The 24,310-nt window shown below is 38.5% G+C and overlaps 2 protein-coding genes across 5 annotated transcripts in view; one reads left to right on the plus strand and one right to left on the minus strand.

The window, feature by feature from the left end:
• Positions 1-3,413: 3,413 nt before the first annotated feature.
• scamp5b (secretory carrier membrane protein 5b) lies at positions 3,414-11,716 on the minus strand. Of its 3 annotated transcripts, XM_088412922.1 has the most exons (8): positions 11,655-11,716; positions 11,512-11,563; positions 9,731-9,771; positions 9,455-9,574; positions 8,720-8,876; positions 8,284-8,385; positions 6,986-7,103; positions 3,414-6,206 (listed from the first exon to the last, which is right to left on the minus strand). In XM_088412922.1, exons 3-8 carry the CDS (start codon positions 9,735-9,737, stop codon positions 6,030-6,032), a joined length of 681 nt encoding a protein of 226 aa, XP_088269048.1. In that variant the 5' UTR covers positions 9,738-9,771; positions 11,512-11,563; positions 11,655-11,716; the 3' UTR covers positions 3,414-6,029. The 3 variants fall into 3 exon arrangements, with proteins under 3 accessions (XP_088269048.1, XP_088269047.1, XP_088269046.1); XM_088412921.1 differs by having other exon boundaries at positions 11,512-11,706; XM_088412920.1 differs by lacking the exons at positions 9,731-9,771; positions 11,512-11,563; positions 11,655-11,716 and having other exon boundaries at positions 9,455-9,587.
• A 6,757-nt stretch (positions 11,717-18,473) lies between these two features.
• Positions 18,474-24,310, plus strand: part of igdcc4 (immunoglobulin superfamily, DCC subclass, member 4) — a 59,210-nt gene continuing 53,373 nt past the window's right edge. For both annotated transcript variants that reach the window (XM_088414144.1, XM_088414145.1), the window contains exon 1: positions 18,474-18,796. In XM_088414144.1, coding sequence (XP_088270270.1) covers positions 18,730-18,796 — 67 coding nt within the window. In that variant the 5' untranslated portion in view covers positions 18,474-18,729. The remainder of the gene's footprint in view (positions 18,797-24,310) is intronic.

Below are 24,310 nucleotides of genomic sequence, written 5' to 3' on the forward strand. Positions count from 1 at the left end.
ACCCGAGTGCCGGAAGAAGACCACACCTAGCTTGGCTAGGTTAGGGATTATGGCCAAGGCAGTAAGTAGCTCAAGTCAATGTCACACAAAGGTAAATTACATTTCATTTGTCTTTTATATATATTTTTTTTATTTCTGACGATATTTAATTGTATACATGTATATTATATACAGTATCTGTATGTATAAACAAATTCAATGTTTTTATCTGGAGCTTTATATGCATTGGCTAGTTACCATAGGTTTCTATTGCCCGCCAAACGACGATCCCAATACCAGAACTGATTAATTTCATATGGTGGGGGTCCACTGCACTAAAATAACAATAATAATTCAGTCGAAATTAAATCACCAATGTGCGAATGGTAAGATTTGACTGTAGGACATTTAAAATGTGATAAGGGCCTTTTGAGTACTTTTTCAAAATTAATTTAAAAATGGTTTTCCAGAATTGAGGAGTACAATTCTGAAAAAACATTTTACAAGGGGTACATCATCATAAAAACAGTGAGAGGCACTGATAAACACTGCTGTAGTCCTACCAGTTAGTTTTGACATACACCTGACAACCTGTTTATGCCCCATCAGTGCATCTGACACCAATGGTGGGCCATTGGTAGTGCATGAGCCACACAGCTGACATCTTTCCAGCTAGCATCACCCTGTGACAACCATTGCAGGAAGCAGTCTGACTGTCGCCATGGATGGGGACACAAATGATTGCAGCGTGGGGAGAATTTCCATTTAAAAAGTTCCTGTATACATGAGGACACAGCGCTAGTCTTCCTCATACCAGTCACGTCACCCACCGGATGCCGTCCTGCACTGCGCTCACATGCGACTCTTACAAGCGCTTCAATGCGCGCCTGTGTGAGGCGCATGCCCAACAGACGTTGTCCAGACGGCAACGTGCGTGTTTGTTCAACCGCATGAAAGAGCACTCTATCCACATCTCCCCCTGGGACGGAGAACAAAAAGCTCCTCTGTGCTCTGTCAGCTTAAGGTCATACATGACCATTTTAGTAAGGGAAAATACCCTAAACCACCACTTAACTTGCCCTTTTTCATCCTTGCCTCCCTACCTCCTTAAATCTGCTTTTGACAGAACATGAAGAAAAGAACTCTTTTTGACACCCCCCTAAGCAATTGCAGAGAAAAAGCATAATTACCTCAGTGTTGACTCCCATTAACTTTATGAGTTCTCCATTAAGGCAACAACTTCTGGGTTTTTTTTTTTAAGTGCTGTAAGCAAAAAGTCCAGCAAAATAACTGTAGCAAGGAGACTGGAGAGCATCCCTGTGGAGCAATCACATTTAAGTGCTTTTCAAAAAGCATAGGGTTCTTGCTTTGACAGGGAACAATTAAGATCAAAAAGAAAATGTGGGATTTTGAAGCTTCTGTCCTGTCAGTGACTAATCTAAATAATGTACAAGCTTTTGTAACTGTTCTTACCGAGGAAGTATACAAAAGTTCTTAATTGTGTGTTGCATGCAGCCTGATGAGTCTAAATATGGCATTCTGATTAATATTATGTTTGTGAAACATGAATTAAGCAGTAAAAATCCATGCAAATGTATCCATCTCAAGGGGTGGCTATTTTGCCACTCTCTGTCGACCGAAAATGACATCACAGTTGCTGGGGCCTCAGGTAAAACCCGATGATGGTCTTGCTCAATTCCTTGCCCACTATAAACACAGAATTGGTAAAAAAAAAAAAAAAAATCCTCATGAAAAGCCTTTTCTGAAGTGCGTCATTCCCTGCTCTAAAGGGCTCTGTGAAAACCAGTTATCAAGAATTGTTGTTGTATAAAGCTGGGAAAGGTTCCAAAAAAAAACATCTGTCAAAGTCCATTGACAGGTAGAGCTCAAAAAGGATGCCAATAGTAAGGGTTAGAATACTCAGAGAGGTAAAAAGGAATCAAAGAATGTCTGCTAAAGGCTTACAGAAATCATTGGCACAGTCCAATATCTCTATTTGGACCGTATATTAACTATATGTAAAACATTGGCAAGGGAGGGTATGTGACGGGTAGACTTCATAGAGGAAGCTATTGCTATCAACAAAATGTTCCTGCTTGTTCTCCAAAATGGCATGATGCATGGTTTGGGCACAGTTTTGCTACCTCAGGGCCTGGACCTGTTATCATTTATGGAAACATGCATTCATAGATTTATCGGAAAGTTTTGCAGGAAAGTCTGAGGCCATCTGTCAGACAGTTAAAGCTAAAGAGAGGGCAGGTGCTGCAACAAGACAATAATAAAAAAACACTGAAGTAAATCAACTTCAGTATGGTTTCAGAAGAACAAAATACACATTAGTGTGTGGCCAGGTAAAAATCCTGACTTGAACCCCAATGAGATGCTGTGGCATGACCTAAACATTGGTCCAAGATTGATTTTTATCGAAAATGTCCGATTAAAGTTATTCCTCCCAATTGGGGAGCAAGCAACTATTCAATGTGATGGTTGAGTTACTCATTCTTCTCCTTTATGGTAATCTTTGCATATTATTATCTTAAAAAAATAATCATTATAAAAAAACTATAAACACCTGCATATTTTTAGTGTAACTAGACATAGCATTTAACGGTGACTTGATGTAGAAATATGAGAAATTCCAAAAGGTTCAGATACGTTTTCATGCCACTGTATGTTAGTAAGAGCATATTTAAATCACTGCTGTTTCCAAATAGACTACTGCTACTTTGAATAAACGCTCACACACACACTAACGAAAACGTACCACGTTATAGTTAGTTGTAGCCTGCGTTGCAGTTTCAAATTCCAGGCTGCATTTTGCTGCAGCGGACGATTTTGTTTCTGCACTTAATGTGCTTTTGTTTAAAATTTGCGATAAATCCAGGTGCTTCTCCATCCTTGATGACTGTTGGCTAATTCAAGACTGACATGTTCAAAGTCGCATGTTTTTCACAGTTTTCTTCAGTAATTGTCTCATTATATGTTATTGCAGTGTTTTCTTGTTTTCCTCTCCTTAACATTCTGACGAGTCACTTTTTGTTTGTTTGTTTCGTTTCATAGTAATCTAATTGCATTGAACGATCCAGGTGTGCTTAATGGCGTGTCCACTTATGGTCTGAATAATTGCACACTGTTACTTCTCATACACCCATCAAATACTAAAAAAAAAAAAAGATACTGTACTTTGCATTGATCATGTGGGACTCTCCTTTCCTGGTGTCGTGAAATAATTAAACAAAATGGCGATGACATTTTTCTGCAGCGGGCATTCCCATGGGGAGGAAGTAGCGCTTTAATTGCCACACACGTGCGCACGTGGACTACCACACACGAACATGCAGAAACCTCCAGAGAAAAATTGGTGACAGCTTCAGGTAAACAGGACAGCTTGTCAGTGGGAAAAATAGGCACTGAATTACGACAAATCAAGGATGTGCTGGTGTCATTTCTTTAATAGGTCATACTAAAACCCTTAGCGCCTCGCTGTGGTCAAACAGGCACATAGCAAGAGGCTGGTCACCGCCATAATGTATGGACATTACTTTATAAAACATCACAAACTGTATCTAAAGGAAATAAATAAATACAAAAATACATAAACTAGATAAAACCAAATGCTTAATTTACATACATTTTCCCCCGCTGCTTAAAGAAATATAAAGGGCCACACAGAACAGAACAAAAGCCTTGAATATTACTAAAAAAAAAAAAAAAAAACAGCAGAAGGCTAAAGCAGATTACTAACTTTAAAAAAAAAAAAAAAAAAAAACAATAAATAAAATGGAATCGGAACGAGGGAGTAAGAAAATTCCCTGAAGTACCTTATGCAACATTGCAATCGAGACTATTCATGTACATTACTTTTTTTCTTCATAAAAAACTAATTTATTTATATTAATCTATAATGTTACTATTCCGATTGTATTCTCCTGAAAATGTGAACATATCTTAAACAGTTTTCTTTCCCTCAAATATTAGCATTAAAAATTCATCAACCAACTACAACATTGCTTCTTCATGTTCAAAATGTAGTGTCATCAATATTGAACCATTTTTATTCTTTTCAGTGTGGCAAAAAAAACACTTTTCACAGCGTTAAAAAAAAAGTGAAAAACTGCATAGAAATCAAGATATCACCCTGAGGTAACAGCATAGCTTCATACAGCCGTTTTCTCTTTGTATATAGTGCAGCATACTGGTAAATGTTAACTTTTCTTTGGTTGATGCAATAGCTACAAGTTCACAGTCAGTTATACACACAAATCAACAGTAAAATACATTAAACTTCAAAACAGGAGGGATGGGGGGGATGACAGTGAACTACCAGTGATTGGAATGGAGCATTGCACTCAGATAAAATGCATGAAAAGGATCATTGTAGAATTGGAGAATATTTTGGCTTTAAAATTCTTAAACCTTCACTTTTTTGATTTTCTGGTAAAAATATTCATCAATAATAGGTAATCCATTGGGTTGATTAGTTCAGTTTACGGATCAATGGTACCATTTTTATTCCATGCTTTAATAAATAAATACATTCTATTTAGTCACTGTAACAGAGTTGCGGGTAACAGGGTTGCAAATCTGTGCTAATGGGAGTTATCTCTCTGGAGTATAGCTATTTAGCTATAACTTCAACTAGTAACCAAGAGGATAAATTTACTAATTTAAATAAATAAAAAAAAAAAAACACTGTCTTATTCTTAGTCATAGTCTTGTCTGCATAAAAGGTTTGCACGAGGTAGAGTGAGACATTAAAGTAAGGCTCACTATTTTATAAAAATATGAAAAATACGAGAGGGGACATGCAGTTGCTCTACGCATTCTTTTTGAAAACTGATGATGTCATGTCCGGCGTATTGCTTACTACTGTTGTGCTAAAAAGGTGACGGGGTTGCATGCATGTGCTAAAATCCTCTGTTTATTAAAACAGATGTTCCCACAATTGCAAAAGACAGCTATGAAACAAATAACACACAAAAGAAATATTAATTTAATTTAAGATTTAATGTGGTCCTTGCAGAGTGAGGGAGAAGAGAAAAATGTGATTTTAGGGGTTATGCCAGACTTATTTGTTTTTTTCAAACTATTTTTCAACCTTTCTTTTTGTTTTTGTTTTTTTAGATTTGGTCTCACGACAAGTACATTTATTCAAACTGCATGTTTCATTATTTCGTATGTGGATAATTTCAAATTTGAAGGGTGGGTCGAAAAATTTCCTCCAATTCTGGAATGAGCCCAAACTGGAGGCCTGTTCCACCAGCAAAAATATAGACTACCATATTTAGAATAAAGCGCCTGAACGTATTTTAACAGTTCCTTGGCACCAAAAAGCCACCAAATGAGGACTAATGCCTCGGCCTAAGCAAAGAAAAAAATAGTTTATTTTGTATTGATGAATGGAGGATATATTCTAAATCAGGGTCCCCAATCAATGGTCCAAGGCCCAGTACCTTTCCATGGATCAACTGGTACTGGGCCGCACCTGAAAAAATGAATTATTTCCATTGTATGTAATATCAGAGTCTGAAAAACCTTTGATTTTGAAAATAGGACGGCTTCTCTAGGATGTTTTTTTTTGGTCACTTGAGCGCCAAAATGTCATTCACAAAGAAGTAAAATGAGTAAGAAACAGACATCTCTGGAAAGGGGAAAAGGCGCAGGCAAGAGACAGGAGACATGCCTACGACTATGAAGAAAATGAAAGCTTTTAACCTACTTGAAATAATGATTTCTCGTGATTTCTACTTCTCAGCCAAAAAGGAATCACAAACTCACAAGGAAAGGATCCTTGACATGTGTGTTAACAAAACAGGTGAATCTATCTTTGCTGTGCAAGAAAATGAGCTCGGAAATGACGGCAGCCTTTAAAGTGTTGTGTTGATCGTTTTGTGGTGATAGAAAGGGTGAAGACCCCTGTTATAAATGGATTCACTGCATGTTACGTGAAAAGTTATAAGGGTTTTTTTTTTTTTTCAAAATGATGACGGCTGAAGCTATTGTTCGAACTTTGGCCCCGACGGTAGCGCCGTCGCTGCGTCATTCGTGTCTCACATCTGGTTGTCATACTGCGGGGCCGAGTACTGATCCTGCATGGCGCCGCTGGCTGCCCCAATGGCGGCTTGCTGGGCGGCCTGCTGGACGTGAGGGTTCTTCCAGGCACCTGTGGTCCACTCCTCTTGCGCTTTGGTCATGCTGCCACCACTACCGCGGTACAAGTTATGGATCTGCAAGCGCAAGGGTTTTTAAGAATATGACTTCTACACGGCCTGTATGTGACAACATTTCACAATTTTTACTCAATCTCGTATGATCTGATCCAGGAATGTTGTAATGTTTCATAATCTTGTTTTGATACACCACAACACCTACCTTTCTTGTTTGTTTTGTGAAGGCTTGACTTTTTAAATTGACACAAATGTCATTCATGAAAAAAAATTACCATTTTTCCGCTCATCTCAGCTATGCTTATAAACACACAAAATGTTAATAACTGGTGGCTATGCGTTACTGCCGTTCATTGGAACATCTCCTCTAAACCAGTGGTTCCCAAATTTTTAACACTAGCGCAGAAGTTTGTCAATCTTTGGGTCATTTTCTTCATCATCATTCTTACAGTATTGGACTGTGATTTACTTAGCAGCTAGTCTTGAGATAGATTGCTGTACTTCGACCAGACTTAAGTTTAGGCAAGTCTCATCTGTATTTTGTTTATGGACTGCTGAAGAATTTTAACACCACAATTTGCCAAAATTGTGAATGAGCTAGAAGTGACATGAAAGACGAAGTGACGTTTTCAAGCTGCCGGAGTGTGCCGGTCCCTTAGCTAAAATACGTGGAGGAAAATGATCCAAAATTGTCCAAATATTGCCTCAGTATTAATAGGTTGATATTCAAGAAGACATTCAACCTGACATTCGTCGGGTGCATAATGTCCAAAAATGGTCCACCCAAAAAGGGTCAAGCGACTTAAAAAAGTTTACTTTAAAAAACGGTTGTGTGTCACCTTGGTGAGGGCGATGAAGGACAGCGAGGCGACGGCGGTGAACATGATGGTAGGCACCAACATAATCAGAGCGATCAATATATTGTAACTGAAGAAGGAGATTGTGGCCAACCAGCCGCTGAAACAGAGACACCCCCCCCCCCCGCCCAAAAAAAGGCCATTTTATACATAAAAATGAAAAACGGTTTGATATAAGACAATATAATCACCGCTAGCACCCATTTGGTCATATGGACATTAAATGGCCATCATTTAGCAGCCTTAAAAGGAACAGCAGATGAAAAACTTTGCAGGACTTTGCGCATACAGGTGTGCATCCAAAACGCCTGTGGTGACATTTTGAAAGTTTATGAAGGTTGTCGTCATCACGAGATTCATTTGTGGGCATCAGGCCGAGTCAGGTGCTCGTTAATGGCCTCTAAAAATCTAATAACAGAGCAGTCATAAAACGTCCGCGAGGCTAATTCCTAATGGTCCATCACTGTCATGTTAATACCGGCGATGGACATCATGACAAACGTCTAATTCAGAGGGGAAACGAAAAGATTATACGCTTGGCTTTATACATTTTTAGATGGCTGTAGCAGCACAATAATGCATGAAGCCCTCTGGCCGCAATTACTGAAGTTTAGATTTCTCATTTACTGGGCATTGAAAGTATATATCCAATTTTTGTATTTTTTGTATTTCCTAAAATATGCTGGTGTGCTCTCTGTAATTGTATTTATTTATGTATTTATCTTACTCATGCTGGCTGTTGAAATGGTTGTAGATGGAAACAATATTTCAATTAAATATTAATGTCATTGTTATTACAGCTGTAATTAACATATATGACAAATAAATACACAAAATATTTCACACAATTAAAATCAATGTTTACTCATTCAGTGTCATGGATGATGATTCTCATCTTTTAAAATAGTAATAACAATAATAAATGATAAAATTATGGTCAAATACTTTTTTTTATGGAGAAGAGCCGACACTTGACTAATGCTTACCTAATGTAAGCCATTGGAGCATTGTAGTGATTAATGTGACCATTGGATGCCAGTGTTTCCATACGTACAGCTATTACCTACATCGATTCTAACTGATGAATGGAAGTCAATGTTTCATATGGCATATTTACACAGACATAGCAACCAATATTATGTTGGCCTTGAAAGGTGACTGAACATTCTAAATCGTATTTAATATTTTTTTTTAAATCACTAATTATTTTCCTTTAACATTTATATATATTTCTAACTATATTTTCAGCTCTGATCTGATATGTGGCTACTTTTTCTTACCACACTCCCCATCCCGGGATGCCAATGCTTTGAATGATGCTGATGCCCACTTGAGCCATGAACACGAAAAAGAACAGCATGAAGTTGAACGAACTGTCACTCCTGAGGGGAAAATATCATTGTCACAAGTGCATTCATGTAATATATACGTCTCGTCACCCCACTGCAGATATAATTTCAAAACAGTATCAAAATCCTTATAAATATTTATTGCCTACATATGCTGGCTTCATATGCTACAATGCTATTTGTTCTCACTGTAAGGTAAAGACCACACTTGTACAAGGATCTTAAAATGGATATCAAACTTGCTATAGCCAAAAATCCCATTCCGGAATTAGAATAATGATGTTGGAATGTAGGCATTAATTTCATGAAATGCGCTTATTATTGTGTGATTGTAATTTGCGGTGACGTGCAGAAATAGCATCCCTACCTGAAAGCCTTGTAAATGGGCCGGAACCAGCACACGTACGAGCAAGGCGTGAACATGAGCAGCCATATGATTGACAGTCCAAAATTGGTCACGCCCCCACCTCCAAACATCCATGCGAAGCAGCCCACAAGATTGATTGCCAGGGTGGCGCCGTTTACTAAAATAAAGAGAAAGAAAGAGCAGGACTTGATCATCATCACAAAATATGAACCTCTGTCATTACTGCTTTTTTTTAAAAAAAATATATATATATATTTTAGTGTGTGTGTGTGTGTGGTATGTGTTCAATCTTCGGAGTTTCATTGTATAATCTTACTTAGAATTGCATCACTGTTTCACTATGCTTTAGCATAGTTTTAAACGTAACTTTGGCTGTCCAAATGCTGCAGGGTAAAAGTTTTATACTGCTTGTTCATGGTGTCATAAAATGATGAAAGCAAAACAAAGAAAGTTACATAATTCAATCACTAAATGCCCCCGCCAACCTCCCCAACTCAAACCATCACTAAATGCCCCCGTCAACCTCCCCAACTCAAACCAAGACCATCTGCTCAGCCTCGATGCTCATTAGCAAATAAACCCGAGTGGATTTAAAGAAAAAAAAACAAAACACTGCGGACAACCTATTATTGCAAGAGGACCCTTGTAAAGCATCTTTCGCTTTTCAGGAGTGGAGAAGGCAGCAAATCGGAACGTTTACCTCTTCTAAATGAAGCTCTTGAAACGTTTACTCACACATCCACAGGTGGTACATTTTCTTGCACAAGCTGCGGTGTTGCTCGGGGATCTCGTCAAAGTCCTGGTAGAAGCATGGCTTGAGCGGAATGAAGCCGGGCAGCGGTGGGAAGTTGGGCTCTGCAAAATACATGTTGGAGACAGAGCAATATGCATTCATAATATATATATATATATATATATATATATATATATATATATATATATATATATATATATATATATATATATATATATATATATTTATATATATATATAGGCAATACATGTACTGACCAGCCATTGGTTAGATGCACCCCCAATCCAGTCTCTTTAGCCTGAAACAAGGGAGAGGTACAATATAAAAATACCATGCAACAGGATGCAATAAATTCATTGCAATATATAATGTGATATTATTCCCTATGATTCAATGCAAAGCAATGCAATGCAATACAGTGTGATGCAATACCATATGTAATGTTAAGCTACTTAAATTCAAGTCCAAAAAATTCAGTTTGATATTCTGGTCTATACATCCCCTTATTTTACTATTTTATAACATTGCATTCTGATTAAAATTGCATTTGTGCAATATAAATGAAACAGCAATCCGATCAAAGGTGAGCCGTGATTGGTTATGTGAGTCCTAAGAAACCGTCATTTTCTCTTATGTTCTGGTTGGTATTTGTTGTGTTGGAATTGCTAATGGGGTTTTCCATTCTTTTCTGTTTTCTGTTTGTTTTTTTTTTCATCCGTACATTAAATTATTATTTTGAGGTCGCCCCACTTTTGTGCCTCCCTTCCTCCAATTCCATTTTTATTCATTCCAGGGGGCAGACATTTTTGCTACTTGCTATCGACATAAAATGGGATCACAACATAAAATAAATCACAATCACATGTTTGGACTAATGGTGGTACATATAACATAGCATTAAAATTCAATTAATTTTTGTGGTTGACTTGCTCTTTAATACGTCGTTGAATGGGGAAGTAAAATACTGTACAATGATGGCATGGCATTCTAAATTCCTAAGCATATACTATGCTATACTATGCCATCACATATTCCTCTAATACAGTGGTTCTCAACCTTTTTTCAGTGATGTATATATATATGAAATATATTTTTATTCAAGTACCCCTAGACCAGTGCAAAGCATTATTGGGTTATTTAAAAAAAAAAAAAAAAAGTCTGATTTATGAAAATGTAGTCTCTTTCAAACTTTGTTCGGATTGGTCCACAAAAAGATAATCAACCTTTAGTGACCTCTTTTGGATCATCTGTTATCAAAAATAAATAACTTAATTATTAATAAATATCATTCCACAAAAATAATCAATAATAATAGTAAATGATCAATATAAAGTGTCAGGCCTGTTCTCAAAAAGAAATCATTAAAAATAAACATTTGTCCACAGATTAACAAATCAAAATAAAAAATAAATGTAACGAGAGGTGGCACGTGAAAGTTGGGTCGAACCATTCGAGTATGGTTTCAATCATGAAATTAAGTAACCTACTGAACATAAAATATGTTTTATGAACTTGTATTTTTCTGAAAAAAATCATTAATTAATTGATTAATTATTGTTAAAGGATTTTTGCATGTTTGTTTTATTTAAAATCTCGAGTACACCCTGAAGTTCCTTCAAGTACCCCCGGGCGGCGTGTGCACCCATTTGAGAACCACTGCTCTAATAAAATATGATTCTTAAAACACTGCTAAAATGGGCCACAGTTTGGTACCGTACAGTACAATACCAACTATGGTATATAATAACACTTGTTGTGAGGCCACTCAGATTTCACTAATGTGAGGTGGCGGTTATTTTTGATTCAATTCTTGAGGGTCGTAATATTATGATGTGGTAGTCTTCTATTCATTTGACATGTTATGGTTTTGGTGTCTGTCATTGTGGTGCTAAAGAAGCAGCGTAGTGGAGTGACCTCTGTGGGAAACCACCGATCTATTAACTTCTATGCATCCACACAACACTTGAGGGAAACGGGCCTAAAAAAAAGAGGGCAATGCAAAGGCGATTTATGGACAAAGACATGGTAATCTTCTTACCTTCTCCCCCAGAGAGCAGTTTGGCCGAGGGACCTCGAACGCGTCAGGTGTGCTATCGAAGATTTCGCAAGGTTGCGTGAGTGAGCAGAAAAAGTGCAGTCTTTTCTAAAAACGCAAAGGTTCGAGTCGATTATAATAAGTACCCGGGCCTGATGATTTGAATCTCCACACCTCGGACCAGTCAATCAAATTTCCTCTCCAAACAAATGGGTGGGATTATTCTAATCTTTGATGGCTCCGCCTCTCTGTCCATGGTTCTGAACTCGGAAGTAAATATTGTGGAGGACGTTTAAAGTGCAAATGATTCATTTATCATTTTGTATACATGTGTGAAATTCTACTTTGAAATCTGTTCATTGCTTTGATTGGGTTGTTTGGGGTTTGGACTGTTCAATAAGAAAACGCGTGTTTGTGTTCTGTTTGCATTAATTGGTCATCCAGCAATAAAATATGTGATTGAAAAAGTAAAAAAAAAAAAAAAAAAAATACAAACAAGATATCTCACATCAACGGAAAATATGCTGATTGTGTTTGCCAAAATTCTTTGTGGAATAGGACTCACGTTCTTGAAGCATTTCTGATTTTAAATATTTGTGAGGTATTTTAATTGCATACGACGATTTATTGGCTTACTATTAAACAAGAAATACAGTAGTTATAATTGTAAAGAAAGAACACGTGTTTATTGTGGTGGTAGCAGGGCGAGAGGAGTATGAGAAAGTCCGCAAATGACGCACACTCATTATTTACTTTGGATAGAAATTGTAATGACTACCTTTTTCCAAGTGAGGTCGCTGTTTTACTGTGAATGAGCAACCTTGGTGAACAACTCACCAATTCGAAGTGCATTTGATTGTAATGTGAGCAACTGTGAAATGTTGCCTACAAAGGTGATGGATATTGATTCAACAATCGGATTAATATTATTTTTGAGGAGGTCCTGCAATTGTGCGCTGGAATAAAAATAGAAAGCAAATAAACAATTAAGGGGCTTCTGAAATTTCTGGCAAGTACTGGCTGTTAAATTCAGAGAAATATTTTCATGTCTTATTCTCATTTAGCTCCATACATCTCTTTGTCCACAGGCCTAGCTTTGATTCAATAAAACGATAAATGTATTCATACAGTCGTCCAATACTTCAAAGAAATATACTTCAAATAAATGGCAAACATTACGGTAAAGAAACCGTGTGCTCTAATCTGCAATCAATCTCAAGCGCCACCTGTGATGCAGGCCCCAAGGCTCTTAAAGGGCCACTATCATGCACCATTCTCCCTTTTTAAAAGGGAAGTGGCAAAATATCCATTGAGTAGTGAGCCATGCCAACCAATAAATTCTAGCTATGGCCATTACGAAAACCGAAATTTAAATTAATTCTGTTTTCAGGATCAAAACCATAATAATTCCAAATGCTGTGGATTGGCTCCTACAGTAGCTCTAACTGAACATCATTATCAGCAAATGTATCTATTCTATATTTACGTGTGCAATATCTTGACTAAATGAAGTCATTAGGCTGCATCTTATTAAATTATTCATATTCATAACCATCAGAACCATTACAGGCACATGGTTACTAACCATTGCATAAGCATGTATAATTTAGGGAGAACACGCTTCTGAGAGTTCAAAAAATAAATAAATAAAAATAAACAAAATCACCTTTCAAACATGCCCAGTCGCCCCTCCTTTGCGCCCATGTGTCCGTTCATTGTCTCGGTCACCATGGAAACGCCTTTTCTCTGGACCAGGCGTGCTGTCCGGGGGGAGATTTGTCCACTGCATTGCTTCATTGAAAGAAGCTGAAATATCACATTTCCATATTCAAACATGGCCATCTTCCAGTCATTTGTTCGCTATAGTGAACAAGTGAAATCACTGAGGAATAATTATTGTCCATTATTACTACTCATTTTCTATCCCGCTTATCCTCAATGGAGTCAAGGATAAGCAAGATCATATCCCAGCTGAGGTAGGGTACACCCTGGTCTGGTCGCTGAAAAAAATAGTCCAAATTGTCAACTCCAGTCACGACTACTTAACTATATTATGCGATGGGTACTGTAATGCACAATTCCATTTTATGGAACGATTGTCATGAAAACAAGGATTATTTCGCATCACTAAAAAAGCATCAGCAGACATTTTCTGGCTTGCATTCAAACTACTCAGCTCCCTGCTTTAAACTGCCAAGAGGAAGCACTAAAAACCTCTCATGTGTTTTGAATGAAGTTTATTCTGTTAATTGGTCTCTGTGAGATCTGCACACATCACAATTAAACCCGTGCGTGTGTGTCCAAATGTGTCATGTCATGGTCGCCCGAATCCTGAAGCCCACTGAGGCACACCACTATTTTTCATTAGTGGTCCGAGTCATAGCAGGAAACCGACTGTACGGTATTTGAATGACAGCTGAGTCGAGATGAGGTTCAGAAGGTGAAATCGGCTCATACTCCCATCCAAAACGCTTGGGGAACGATTTTTTTCATTTCAAGAATCCTATGGTGTTTGAAAAGATCTCCGCCACTCAATGTTTAAATTAGCACAATGGAGAGAAGGCAACTCAGTTGAAAGATTGAAGAACTTTAAAAGCCTTAATAAGATCTGTGAAGGAAAATGTTGATGGTGGGGTATGGCTTGAAATTTGTGAAAATGACAAAAACGTACTTTTTTAGGGCCTGTTAGAAAATGGGTGTGAAACAGGGGGTACAATATATGTATTTCAAATGTCTGAGAAAAACCCTGCCTTTAAAGTGTCCTTCGAGAAGACGTGGTGCACCAATTTTGGGTTGAAATGTTTGGAAAAAGTTTATATATATATATATATATATATATATATATATATATATATATATATATATATATATATATATATATATATATACATACATATATATATATATATATATATATACATACATATATATATATATATATATATATATATATACATACATATATATATATATATATATATATATATATACATACATATATATATATATATATATATATATATATATATATATATATATACATACATATATATATATATATATACATACATATATACATACATATATATATATATATATATACATACATATATACATATATATATATATATATATATATATATATATATATATATATATATATATATATATATATATATACATACATATATACATACATATATATATATATATACATACATATATACATACATATATATATATATATATATATATATATATATATATATATATATATATATATATATATATATATATATATATATATATATATATATATATATATATATTGGGGTTTGTGTGTGTGTGTGTGTGTTTGTGTATCACCAATATTAGCTCTCGTGACAAAATCCCCCATGAAGAAAAAACAAGAGACACTGGGGGAAAATGGCGCTTGACCACAATCACACAGGACATGGCCATGCCATAATAATTCATATTGGCTTTAATCAGACACCTGGGAAATTCATGCATCCCCTTTCATTTCATCGGACCAAATCAATTCCACATCAGCTTGAGGAGACGCGTGTGTTATATTACCAAAGGGAGTGCCTCCATTAAAGCCTTTAATCTTTGTGTCTTTAGTTACAGTTAAAAGACGACGCGCATGGGGATTTGCCACACAAATGTGCTTTGTACTGTCTGGACTATGCTGTATTCGATGCTATTTAGTGTACTTGAATTCAGACGGCACCAGCGGTACCGTACCGTCACACTGGCTCTTCATCACTTTGTTTCCTCGAGGAGGCTGTCTTTGTGTGGAAGGCGAGCAGGCAGAGCTCCAGCTGGCTGCTTGTGGTGTGTTTGCTTGCACGAGTCAGTGAAGCCCTCAGCACTCAGCGACTGATTGATTGGGATGCACACCAGCAGGTGCCCCGCCCCTCCTCTAACTCCTTCCCTCTGCCCAATCATGTGAAAAAAATAAACAATAAAAAGCATGTGCCCTTTCTGCTGTTTTTATTTGCAGACCGAGAACTGCACCGATGATACTTGGAGATAAATTGATTTATGAATAATTAATAGGAGGTGAGCAAAAGTCTTCAGGTAGGCATCGTCGTTGCATACCTGAGGGGCAGGAATTCACATGGACGTGAGAGTTACCGTTGCGTGGGGGGGCGGAAAAGGGGGTGCGCCATCTTTGTCGGGAAGCATTCCTTTTTCTTTCATGAGGTGTGTTTGGGAACTGTTGAAAAATTGAGTGTGTGGTTTAAAGCGTTTGGTGTATTCTGGGAAAAACACCCTTTGTTATGGTGTGTGTGGGGGTGTGTTGACTTAAACATTTTTTTAGGTTGTGTGTGGATAAAAGTGGTCGCACCGACTCTCTGACTGGCACCCGTTTTTATACAATAAACATATAAAGAATGAGACCCCAAATATTTGCAAATTACATGGCCCCAAATATTTGCAAATTACATGGAAAAGCAACCATTTTTAGGGTCTATGTGATGAAGAAATGGTGCACCAACAAACAGAATTTTTTCGGGGGGTGTGTGCAGCTTTGGGGGTATGCATGGTTAAGAAGTTATGCCCGACCCCAGAAATTTGACAGATATGAAACAGACATATAAAAACATGTTATTATGATGTAGTGAAGTTGGTGGGGTGTGTGAGTTTGTTGGTAAAAGGAGGTGCACCAAATCTACAAAAACATGCAATATTATCATTCGAATGTAAGGATGCAATTAAAGGGATACCTGCATTAAATGCTCTGTTGGTTGGGTGATAGTTGGGTTTTATATTATACTAAAGCTAATGGGCAGGTGAAATTGTTGAAAGAACTTAAATTCTGGAGAAATACATTCTTCTTATTATTAATATTATTGTTGTTGTTATCCAGCCAACCATCCAGTCATTAGCTACAGCTTTGTCCAGGGTCAGGTCAACGGAGGCAGCAGCTTCAGAACGGAAGCCCAGACTTCTTTCTCCCCGGCCACTTTGTCCAGTTCCTCGGGAAGATCCCCAGGCGTTCCCAGGACAGCCGAGAGAAATTATCACTCCAGTGTGTCCTGGGTCATCCCGGGAGCCTCCTCCCAATGGGACATGGCTGGAACACCTCACCAGGAGATGTCTGGGAGGAATCCCGACCAGACTCTCGAACCATCTCAACCGGCTCCTCTCAATGAGGAGGAGCAGCGTCTTGACCCTAAGTCCCTCTGTGATGACCGAGCTTCTTGCCGTATCTCTAAGGGAGAGCCCGGACACCCTGCGAAGGAAACTCATTTCCACCGCTTGTATCCACAGCTCGTGATCATAGGTGAGGGTGTGAATGGTAAATTGGAAGCTTCACCTTTCGGCTCAGCTCTCTCTTCACCATAACAGATCAATATAGCATCCAAATCCTGCACCTGTCAATTTCCTGTTCCATCCTACCGTCTCTCGTGAACAAGACCCCAAGATACTTGAACCCCTCCGATTGGGGCAGGATCTCATCCCTGACCCAGAGAGGGTACGCCACCCTTCTCCGACTGAAAACCATGGTCTCACATTTGGTGGTGCTGATCTTCATCCCATCCGCTTCTCACTCGGGTGCGAATCAGTCCAGTGAGAGTTGGAGGTCACGGCTTGTAGAAGCCAACGGCACCACATCATCCACAAATAGCAGAGATGCAATTTTCAGACCTTCAAACTGGATCACCTCAACGTTTGGGCTGTGCCGAGGAATTCTGTCCATAAAGATAATGAACAGAATCAATGACAAAGTGTAGCCTTTTTGGAGTCCAATCCTCATCGGAAACAAATTCGACTTACTGCCCCCAATGCGGACCAAACTCTGACAACAGTGGAACAGGGACCGGACAGCCCTTATCAAGGAGTTCGGTACCAGGTACTCCCGAAACATCCCACGCAGGAATCCCCGATGGACTGGGTTGTAACCTTTTCCAAGTCCACAAAAGACACGTAGACAGGCTGGAGAACACCTATGCACCCTCAAGGGTGTACAGTTGGTCCACTGTTGCACATCCGGGAGAAAGCCACCCTGCTCCACCTGTTTCCGGGGTTCTACTTCATGACAGACACTGGGGTAAACCTCAATGTACAGGACCTGAGCCGGGGGGGCAATAAGTATGTCCACACCTGCTCTGCTCCTTTCACTCTGAGCAATTCCAGAGTGGAAGAGAGACTAAACCCTCTTGAGAAGAAAGGTACCAGAGCCCAAGATGTATGCGGAGGCGAGTCTGAACTTTTATGCCTCACACACCAGCTTCCCTGCAGAGAGGTGACATTCCATATCCCATGAGCGAGTTTCTGCAGCTGGGGATCAAAGCGCCAAGGGTCCTGCATTTGGCTAGCACTTAGCTCACACTGACCCCATAGCCCTTCGCACAGGTGGTGAGCCCATGGGTAGGGGCACCCACGTCTCCGCTATGGGCTCAGCCTGACCGAGTCCCATGAATGCAGGCTCGGGCACCAGCCGCTCGTCAGCTCCTCCTCCAGGCCTGGCTCCAGAGGGGGACCCCGGTGACACGCGTCCCAGGACCAAATGTTTTAATCATCATGAAGGGTCTGGTCCCTCACCTAGCACCTGTTTGCCATGGGTGACTGCCATGGGCATAAAGCCCCAGACAACTTAGCTACTAGGATCATTGTGACATGCAAACCCCTGCACCATGATAGGTGAACAGTCCATAGAGGGGTATTATTATTATTATTATTATTATTATTATTATTATTATTATTATTATTATGGGAGACCTGCTCAGTGGACCTTTTTTTGCAAGCAAGGCAGTAAGTCAGTGTCTATCAGTGTGCACCCTCCCACCTCTCCCCGCACGTGCACGTGTGTGTGTGCGTGTGCAAGTGTGTGCGCATGTATGCGTGTGTGTGGGGCAGTAAGCAGAGCCACACACCACTACACGCTACTGTTCAATGGTGGCTGGTAATATGGCGTGGACTCGCCGAGGGACACGACGACGGCTCTTCCACCCGCGCTACTCTTATTGTTGTTGTTGGGACTACTAGAAAAAAAAAAAGCGTGGGAGTGAGGTGGGGGGCTTCAGCGTGGGGTGAGAGACTCTCTCCCCAAAAAAGAAAACCCGCGCAGACAATAGCAGACTGACCACCCGTGGGCAAAAAGAAAATGCATCGCATGTGGCTGTGAAGGTCTAGCCTGGCGCGGAGACACGGACGAGGAGACCCACGCTACCCCACTGATCGACCCCCCTCCCCACCAAAAGGCTGTACATGGCGGTGGAGAGCACCACTTGGCTCATCTGTGTGCTTTTGCTCTTTTGCGCTCCATCCAAGCAAGGTAAACACCTCTCCTTCCATAACGCATGCTTTTACTAATACGATTTTTCTAAGTTCGTGTGCATGGAAAGAGAGTGTGGGGTTGCTCATGTGCACCTTGCGCCGTGCAGGACTATACTCTCTTTACTGGACAGTAGTCTTGATTCTCATGTGCTGCTCGGTTTAGTGCTCGCATGTAGTGTATTGTATGTCCCGTACAGGAGTTGCAGCGCATTGCCTGCAAAAAGAACGGCAAGTGAGCTTCCAAAGCTGGATTTCGGCAAGTTTTGCATTTTGTTACATGGACTCATTCGCGAATGTCTTTGGATTACACAAGTGTTGCTCCTTCTTTGTTTATTTTTTTCGAGGGGGGGGGGATTGACAAGTTAATGGTATTTAAGCGTGGTAGTTATTGCACTGTTTCAGAAGTGGTAAAACAAACAAACAAGCAAACAAACAAAAAACAATTAAAAACGGACTCAGCTCTTTAGCAAACGTACAAAAGTACAGACTATCAAATGTACCTTCTAAGTGCAAAAAAAAAAAAAAAAGCTTTGTTTGGATAATACTCATAATGTCATTTGAAATTGCAGTGGTTATACTACAGCAGTGTTTTTCAGCCCTTTTTGAGCCAAGGCAACTAATTTCCTTGGAAAAATTTCAAGGCACACCAGCCAAAAATTTTGAAATTTTTAACTTTGTTGCCTACATTCATATATAAATCCGTATAGAATTAAATATATATATATATATATATATATATATATATATATATATATATATATATATATATATATATATATATATATATATATATATATATATATATATATATATATAAAGGAATATAAATTTAAAATAAAAAGGTTTAACAGCCCTTAAAGGGATGGTGTGTACGATTTAGACCATTTTTCATTACAGACAGCAGGAAGGTGCTGCAGGTGCTGCATTTACTATTGTCCGTAGCTAGAACAAACATGGCCCCCTTCGGAGAAGTGCCACATCCCATGTAATATAATCTAATGATATTTAGACCGATGATTAGATTTAAAACATTCTGTTAGTCATTAAGAACACATTCATTTGCATGTTTTTGAAATTTAAAATCATTTCATTTATTCCTTTTTAAATGAAAATCAGACTAAATCTTGCACACTGTCCCTTTAAGATCTTGTCTCAAAATACTGTACTACCTATTAGCAAAGACAATTTGTTACATGATCACGCTGCAACACACTACCCTCACAGCAGACACCAGCACAGTGTTTGCAAAAAAATCATTAATTAAATAAATAGATGTGAATTTGGATAATTTGCCATGGCACACCTGGCCATCTCTCCGGAACACTACTGTGCCACAGCTCTTTGCCAAAGTTCTCTATTTGGTAAAGTGTGTTGGGTTCAGTTTGCTGCCACCTGCAGCACTTTTTTTTTCTCAAGAATCTCATTCCTGAGCCTGTCACTTGTTGCCAGGCTAAGTAAATTGTAATATTATAAATAAAAATAAAATGCTGTTTTCCTGAAGTAACATATCATTTTTATTTTGACAGAAAAAAAGCATTTTGACTTATTATAACACCTCACAAGCACCATTAGCTGAGTATTATCACCGGACTTCTCCACAGCTTGGACGTGCACTTCTTTTTTTATTTCATTGCACCACTGCTTAGCTACATCATTATCAAGTACCTTAGTGGGTCTTGCTGTACAGCCTGAGATGGTAATTTACGTCCTTTTGGGCTTTTTTTTTGCCTTCAAAGATTGTGTTTATCCTTGCCATGCATTTTTTTTCAATTCATGCATCTGAAAAGACATATTGTGCTCCCCCCAAATTATCACCACCTAAGTGACACTTTTTGTTGCTTTTTATTGTCCCATGTTTGTGATGTGAAGCCTAGAAGCCTAGTTTTGTTGTTATTTATTTACCTCTGAATTTGAGAAAATGCTGTTTCAAGTTGGAAATCATACACAGTTATTATCTTTTGGCACGTTACATGCACGGCACTTGAGCTAGTTCGTGGAAATGTACATTTTGTAGTGCGTGCACTGAATGAATAAAATAAGAATACATCATTTTAGTGTAATCTAGGTTCCCACAGCTGTCACAGCAAGTGTCCGTGAAAGTTGATAATTGCACTTACAGGAGTGAACTCGCTGACCCAGTAAAAGACTGTCTGTGTACCGTTGGCATGGAGACAAGTCCTGGTATACATGTGACCAACCAAAATGCATAGTGAGGAGAATACTTTTCAATTCTGGGGCCGCGTGGCAGGCACCCTCCTCATCTACTGCCACCCTGACATACACAAAGGGTTGGTGGATGGCACACTGTGAAGTGCACTGTGGCTTATGCTACCACTCTGAGAACACTCCATCTCATTAGATCTTGGAAGGGGCCAGAAATAGGATGCAGCCCGGGGCCGTATTTTGAAAGCCTATGGTCTACAGTACACTGAGACAGAACTGAATCTACAAACGTATTGCCCTGCAGGGTATGTTAATGTAGATTCTAACTTTAGGGGCTGAATTTAATTTCTGTTGTTTTCTTTATGCTGAGATAAAAGTGTTGCTCATCCTTTAGCATGATGCCAGACACTTTTTTTCTCAGGCTTTTATAAGCAGCATACACTGGAGATATGAGTCGAAAAGGTGTGTGTGTGTGTGTGTTGGGTATGCAGTATTTGATGCAAGCATATATGCAGGTTGTTTTGTAAGCTCCCTCCGAGGGTTGACATTGAGAGAAGTGGCAGCGGTGGTTTTGAGTGGCAAACTGTGCGCAGGAAAAGTCTGCCCACACGGGCGACGAGTGGGTGAAGGAATGGCCGTCCAAAAGAAAGACCCGCCAGAACATCAGTGCGCAACAACCGTCTGGCAGGGTCAGGATAAATGTGAGTTGCTTTTGAAAGTTGTGCAATGGTCTCCCGGGTGGTAAAGTGATTGTGAAATAGTACTGTATGCTTATTAATAGAGATAACACATAGCCACCTGAACTTGACTCTTCACAATGTCATTGCTTATGTCATTTTTGAGACTTTTTCAAAAGAAACGTCTGGAAATTGAAAATCATGTTTTTTGTGGTCAAAGAAGCTCACAACTAATATTTGGAGCTGGTATCCGTTTTCAGTAAAAGGGAAAAATTGGCGTCAAAAATCAAAATACAGTTTCATAAAGGGATACCAAAGTCATTTAGCAATTTTCCGGTGTAAATCATTAATACAGAACACTGTGGTTGATTCATCCATTGTTGCAGCCAACTCTACAGTGTTCACAGGTAAAAATGGCATCCAATCACGTACGTTTTAATTGGTAGAGACATAGATGAGAAAACTAGGGATGCAAAGTATCCATATTGGGTTTTGCTTTATTTCAAGGAATGTGTACTTACAAATGGCAGCTGATACAAGTATAGACTGCTTTCTTGGAGCAGCTTTACCATCATAAACTCAAATTTGCAGGTTAAAGTGGTATTGAACATACTGGTACAAAATATAAAGTTTGACCTCTGGAAATTGAAAGCAAATCTAAAGTTATTTCACAAGTTTAGATTCACTTTAAATTTTTTGGAATATCTTTCCAAAACTTTACAAAAAAAAGTCAAGCTGCATACATGTTGTTTTTAAGATCCAAACAAGTTTTCATGGCGCACCGAGGATGTATTAAAAAATGAATTAAAGCTGAAGTAAATTATAGATAGCAAATATCGCCCCATAGTGTATTTTTTTTTTTTAGGGAGGCCTGGGTAGTCCAAAATAAATACACTTTCTTTTTCATTCATTCTTGACGATGATGATTTTAACCAATTTTAGTTGAAGCAATAAAGCCAACCATCATTTATTTTAAAAATGTTTGATTTATCAAGCAGTTTTAAATAATTTTGAATGTAAACTTAACATTTATAGCTATGCAAAACATAGTTATAATAGTAGCTTGTACACAGCTTTCTTGAATACCACAATTAAGTAGTTAGTAATTATTGTAAACATATCATATAAACTAGCATTATACTGTACCCCTTGTGCAAAACCTCGAGTTGTTGTTTTTTAAAAATATCCAAGTAATAAAATGTATTTGATTAATCACCCCATCCTACTTTTAGAGTAAATACAATTTTTCAAAATTTTAAAATAACTGAAATGTGAAATATTTAATTTCCAACAAAAACAACGGGTTCGGACTGCAGAGAGTTCCCAGGATAAGCAGCATCTCCTATTTTAAAAAATAGTTCCTTGAAATTTACCTAATATTTAAACAGATTTTTTTTTGGTTGTCAGAAAAAAAAATACAGACGCTGATTTGTCAAATGCCTTATATCCATGCCGATAAATAGCCAGGCAGAAATTGTCTATCCCTAGAAAGTATTGCACAAATATTGTACTAGTAAATATTTACTAAAAACCAAAGGAAAGGAGAAAACAGAAATGTAATTGATGTATGCAGGAAAAATGTCCACTGTCCTGGTATGATGATACTTGACACGCCAGGCGTCTTTCTTAATGAGCAGTCTAGTCGCGCAACGGGGTCGTCCTGTCTCTCTCCCGTTCAAGGACTTTACCAAAGACCTTGCTGTTCTCGCCTCTGAGCACATTTGTTGGGCCAACGTGACGGGTTGCTTTCATTAGTCCCGTGCCTGATGGAAGTGCGACAGTGAATCATGAATTGCATGTGAACTAGTTTACCTCAGCAAAGTCTTATAACAAAGCAATTTTTGTCATTATGGGGAATTTCATAAATATGACCTTCAAGTTTATTTTGTGTATTTGTAGAATGGATTTTATGATGATCTAGAATCCAGGACCAATGAGTTTGCTGCCAAAACAGAAGACTTGTAACGATAATTAGAAAATTGAATGTTCGATCGATAAAATGGGCACAAAATTGTCATTTACATGTGTGTTTTTTTACATATGTCATCAATATTGAGTCAAGCTGCTACGCTCAAGGTCAAGGGCAGGATCGGCCAAGTCCGGTCCTCGACAGCCACAATCAAGACTGTATTCAAAGTTTCCCTTGAACCAACACACTAAATTCATGCTTATCACTAAATTCATGCTTATCAGAATTCTGCAAAGCATGCAGATGGGCTAATCATTTGAATCAGGTGTTGTTGAGGGAAACCTCCAAAAGAGGCTTGATTGTGGTTCTCGAGGACCAGACTTGGACCCCCCCTGGTCTAGGGCTGACATTTATTATGGGTATAAGATTCAGATAAAAATAAGGTATTGAGTATTTTGAATCCAAAATGGTCATGATGTTGTCAGTGTGGTCACAAGCATAAGCACATGATTCAAATGAAAAAAAACAAAACAAAAGCGGCCCTCAAAGGGCAACCTTGTCTTGAGGACCTAGAAATATCAAATAACAAAATTTTCTTTTTCAAACAAAATTGTCATGGTAACGAAAGCTTTACTAGAGCAGGTGTTGCGAGTGCCTCATTTTTATTAGACGGCGCAGCTCCCTAAAAACAGGCAAAGTTTCTGGAGGCTTACTTTTTATATGTTTGTGCTTGTATACAATATTCCCATGAATTGCGTGTGGG

The sequence above is a fragment of the Hippichthys cyanospilos genome, chromosome 4 (genome assembly GCF_059441005.1).
Source record: "Hippichthys cyanospilos isolate Australia breed blue-spotted pipefish chromosome 4, RoL_Hcya_1.0, whole genome shotgun sequence".
NCBI lineage: Eukaryota > Metazoa > Chordata > Actinopteri > Syngnathiformes > Syngnathidae > Hippichthys > Hippichthys cyanospilos.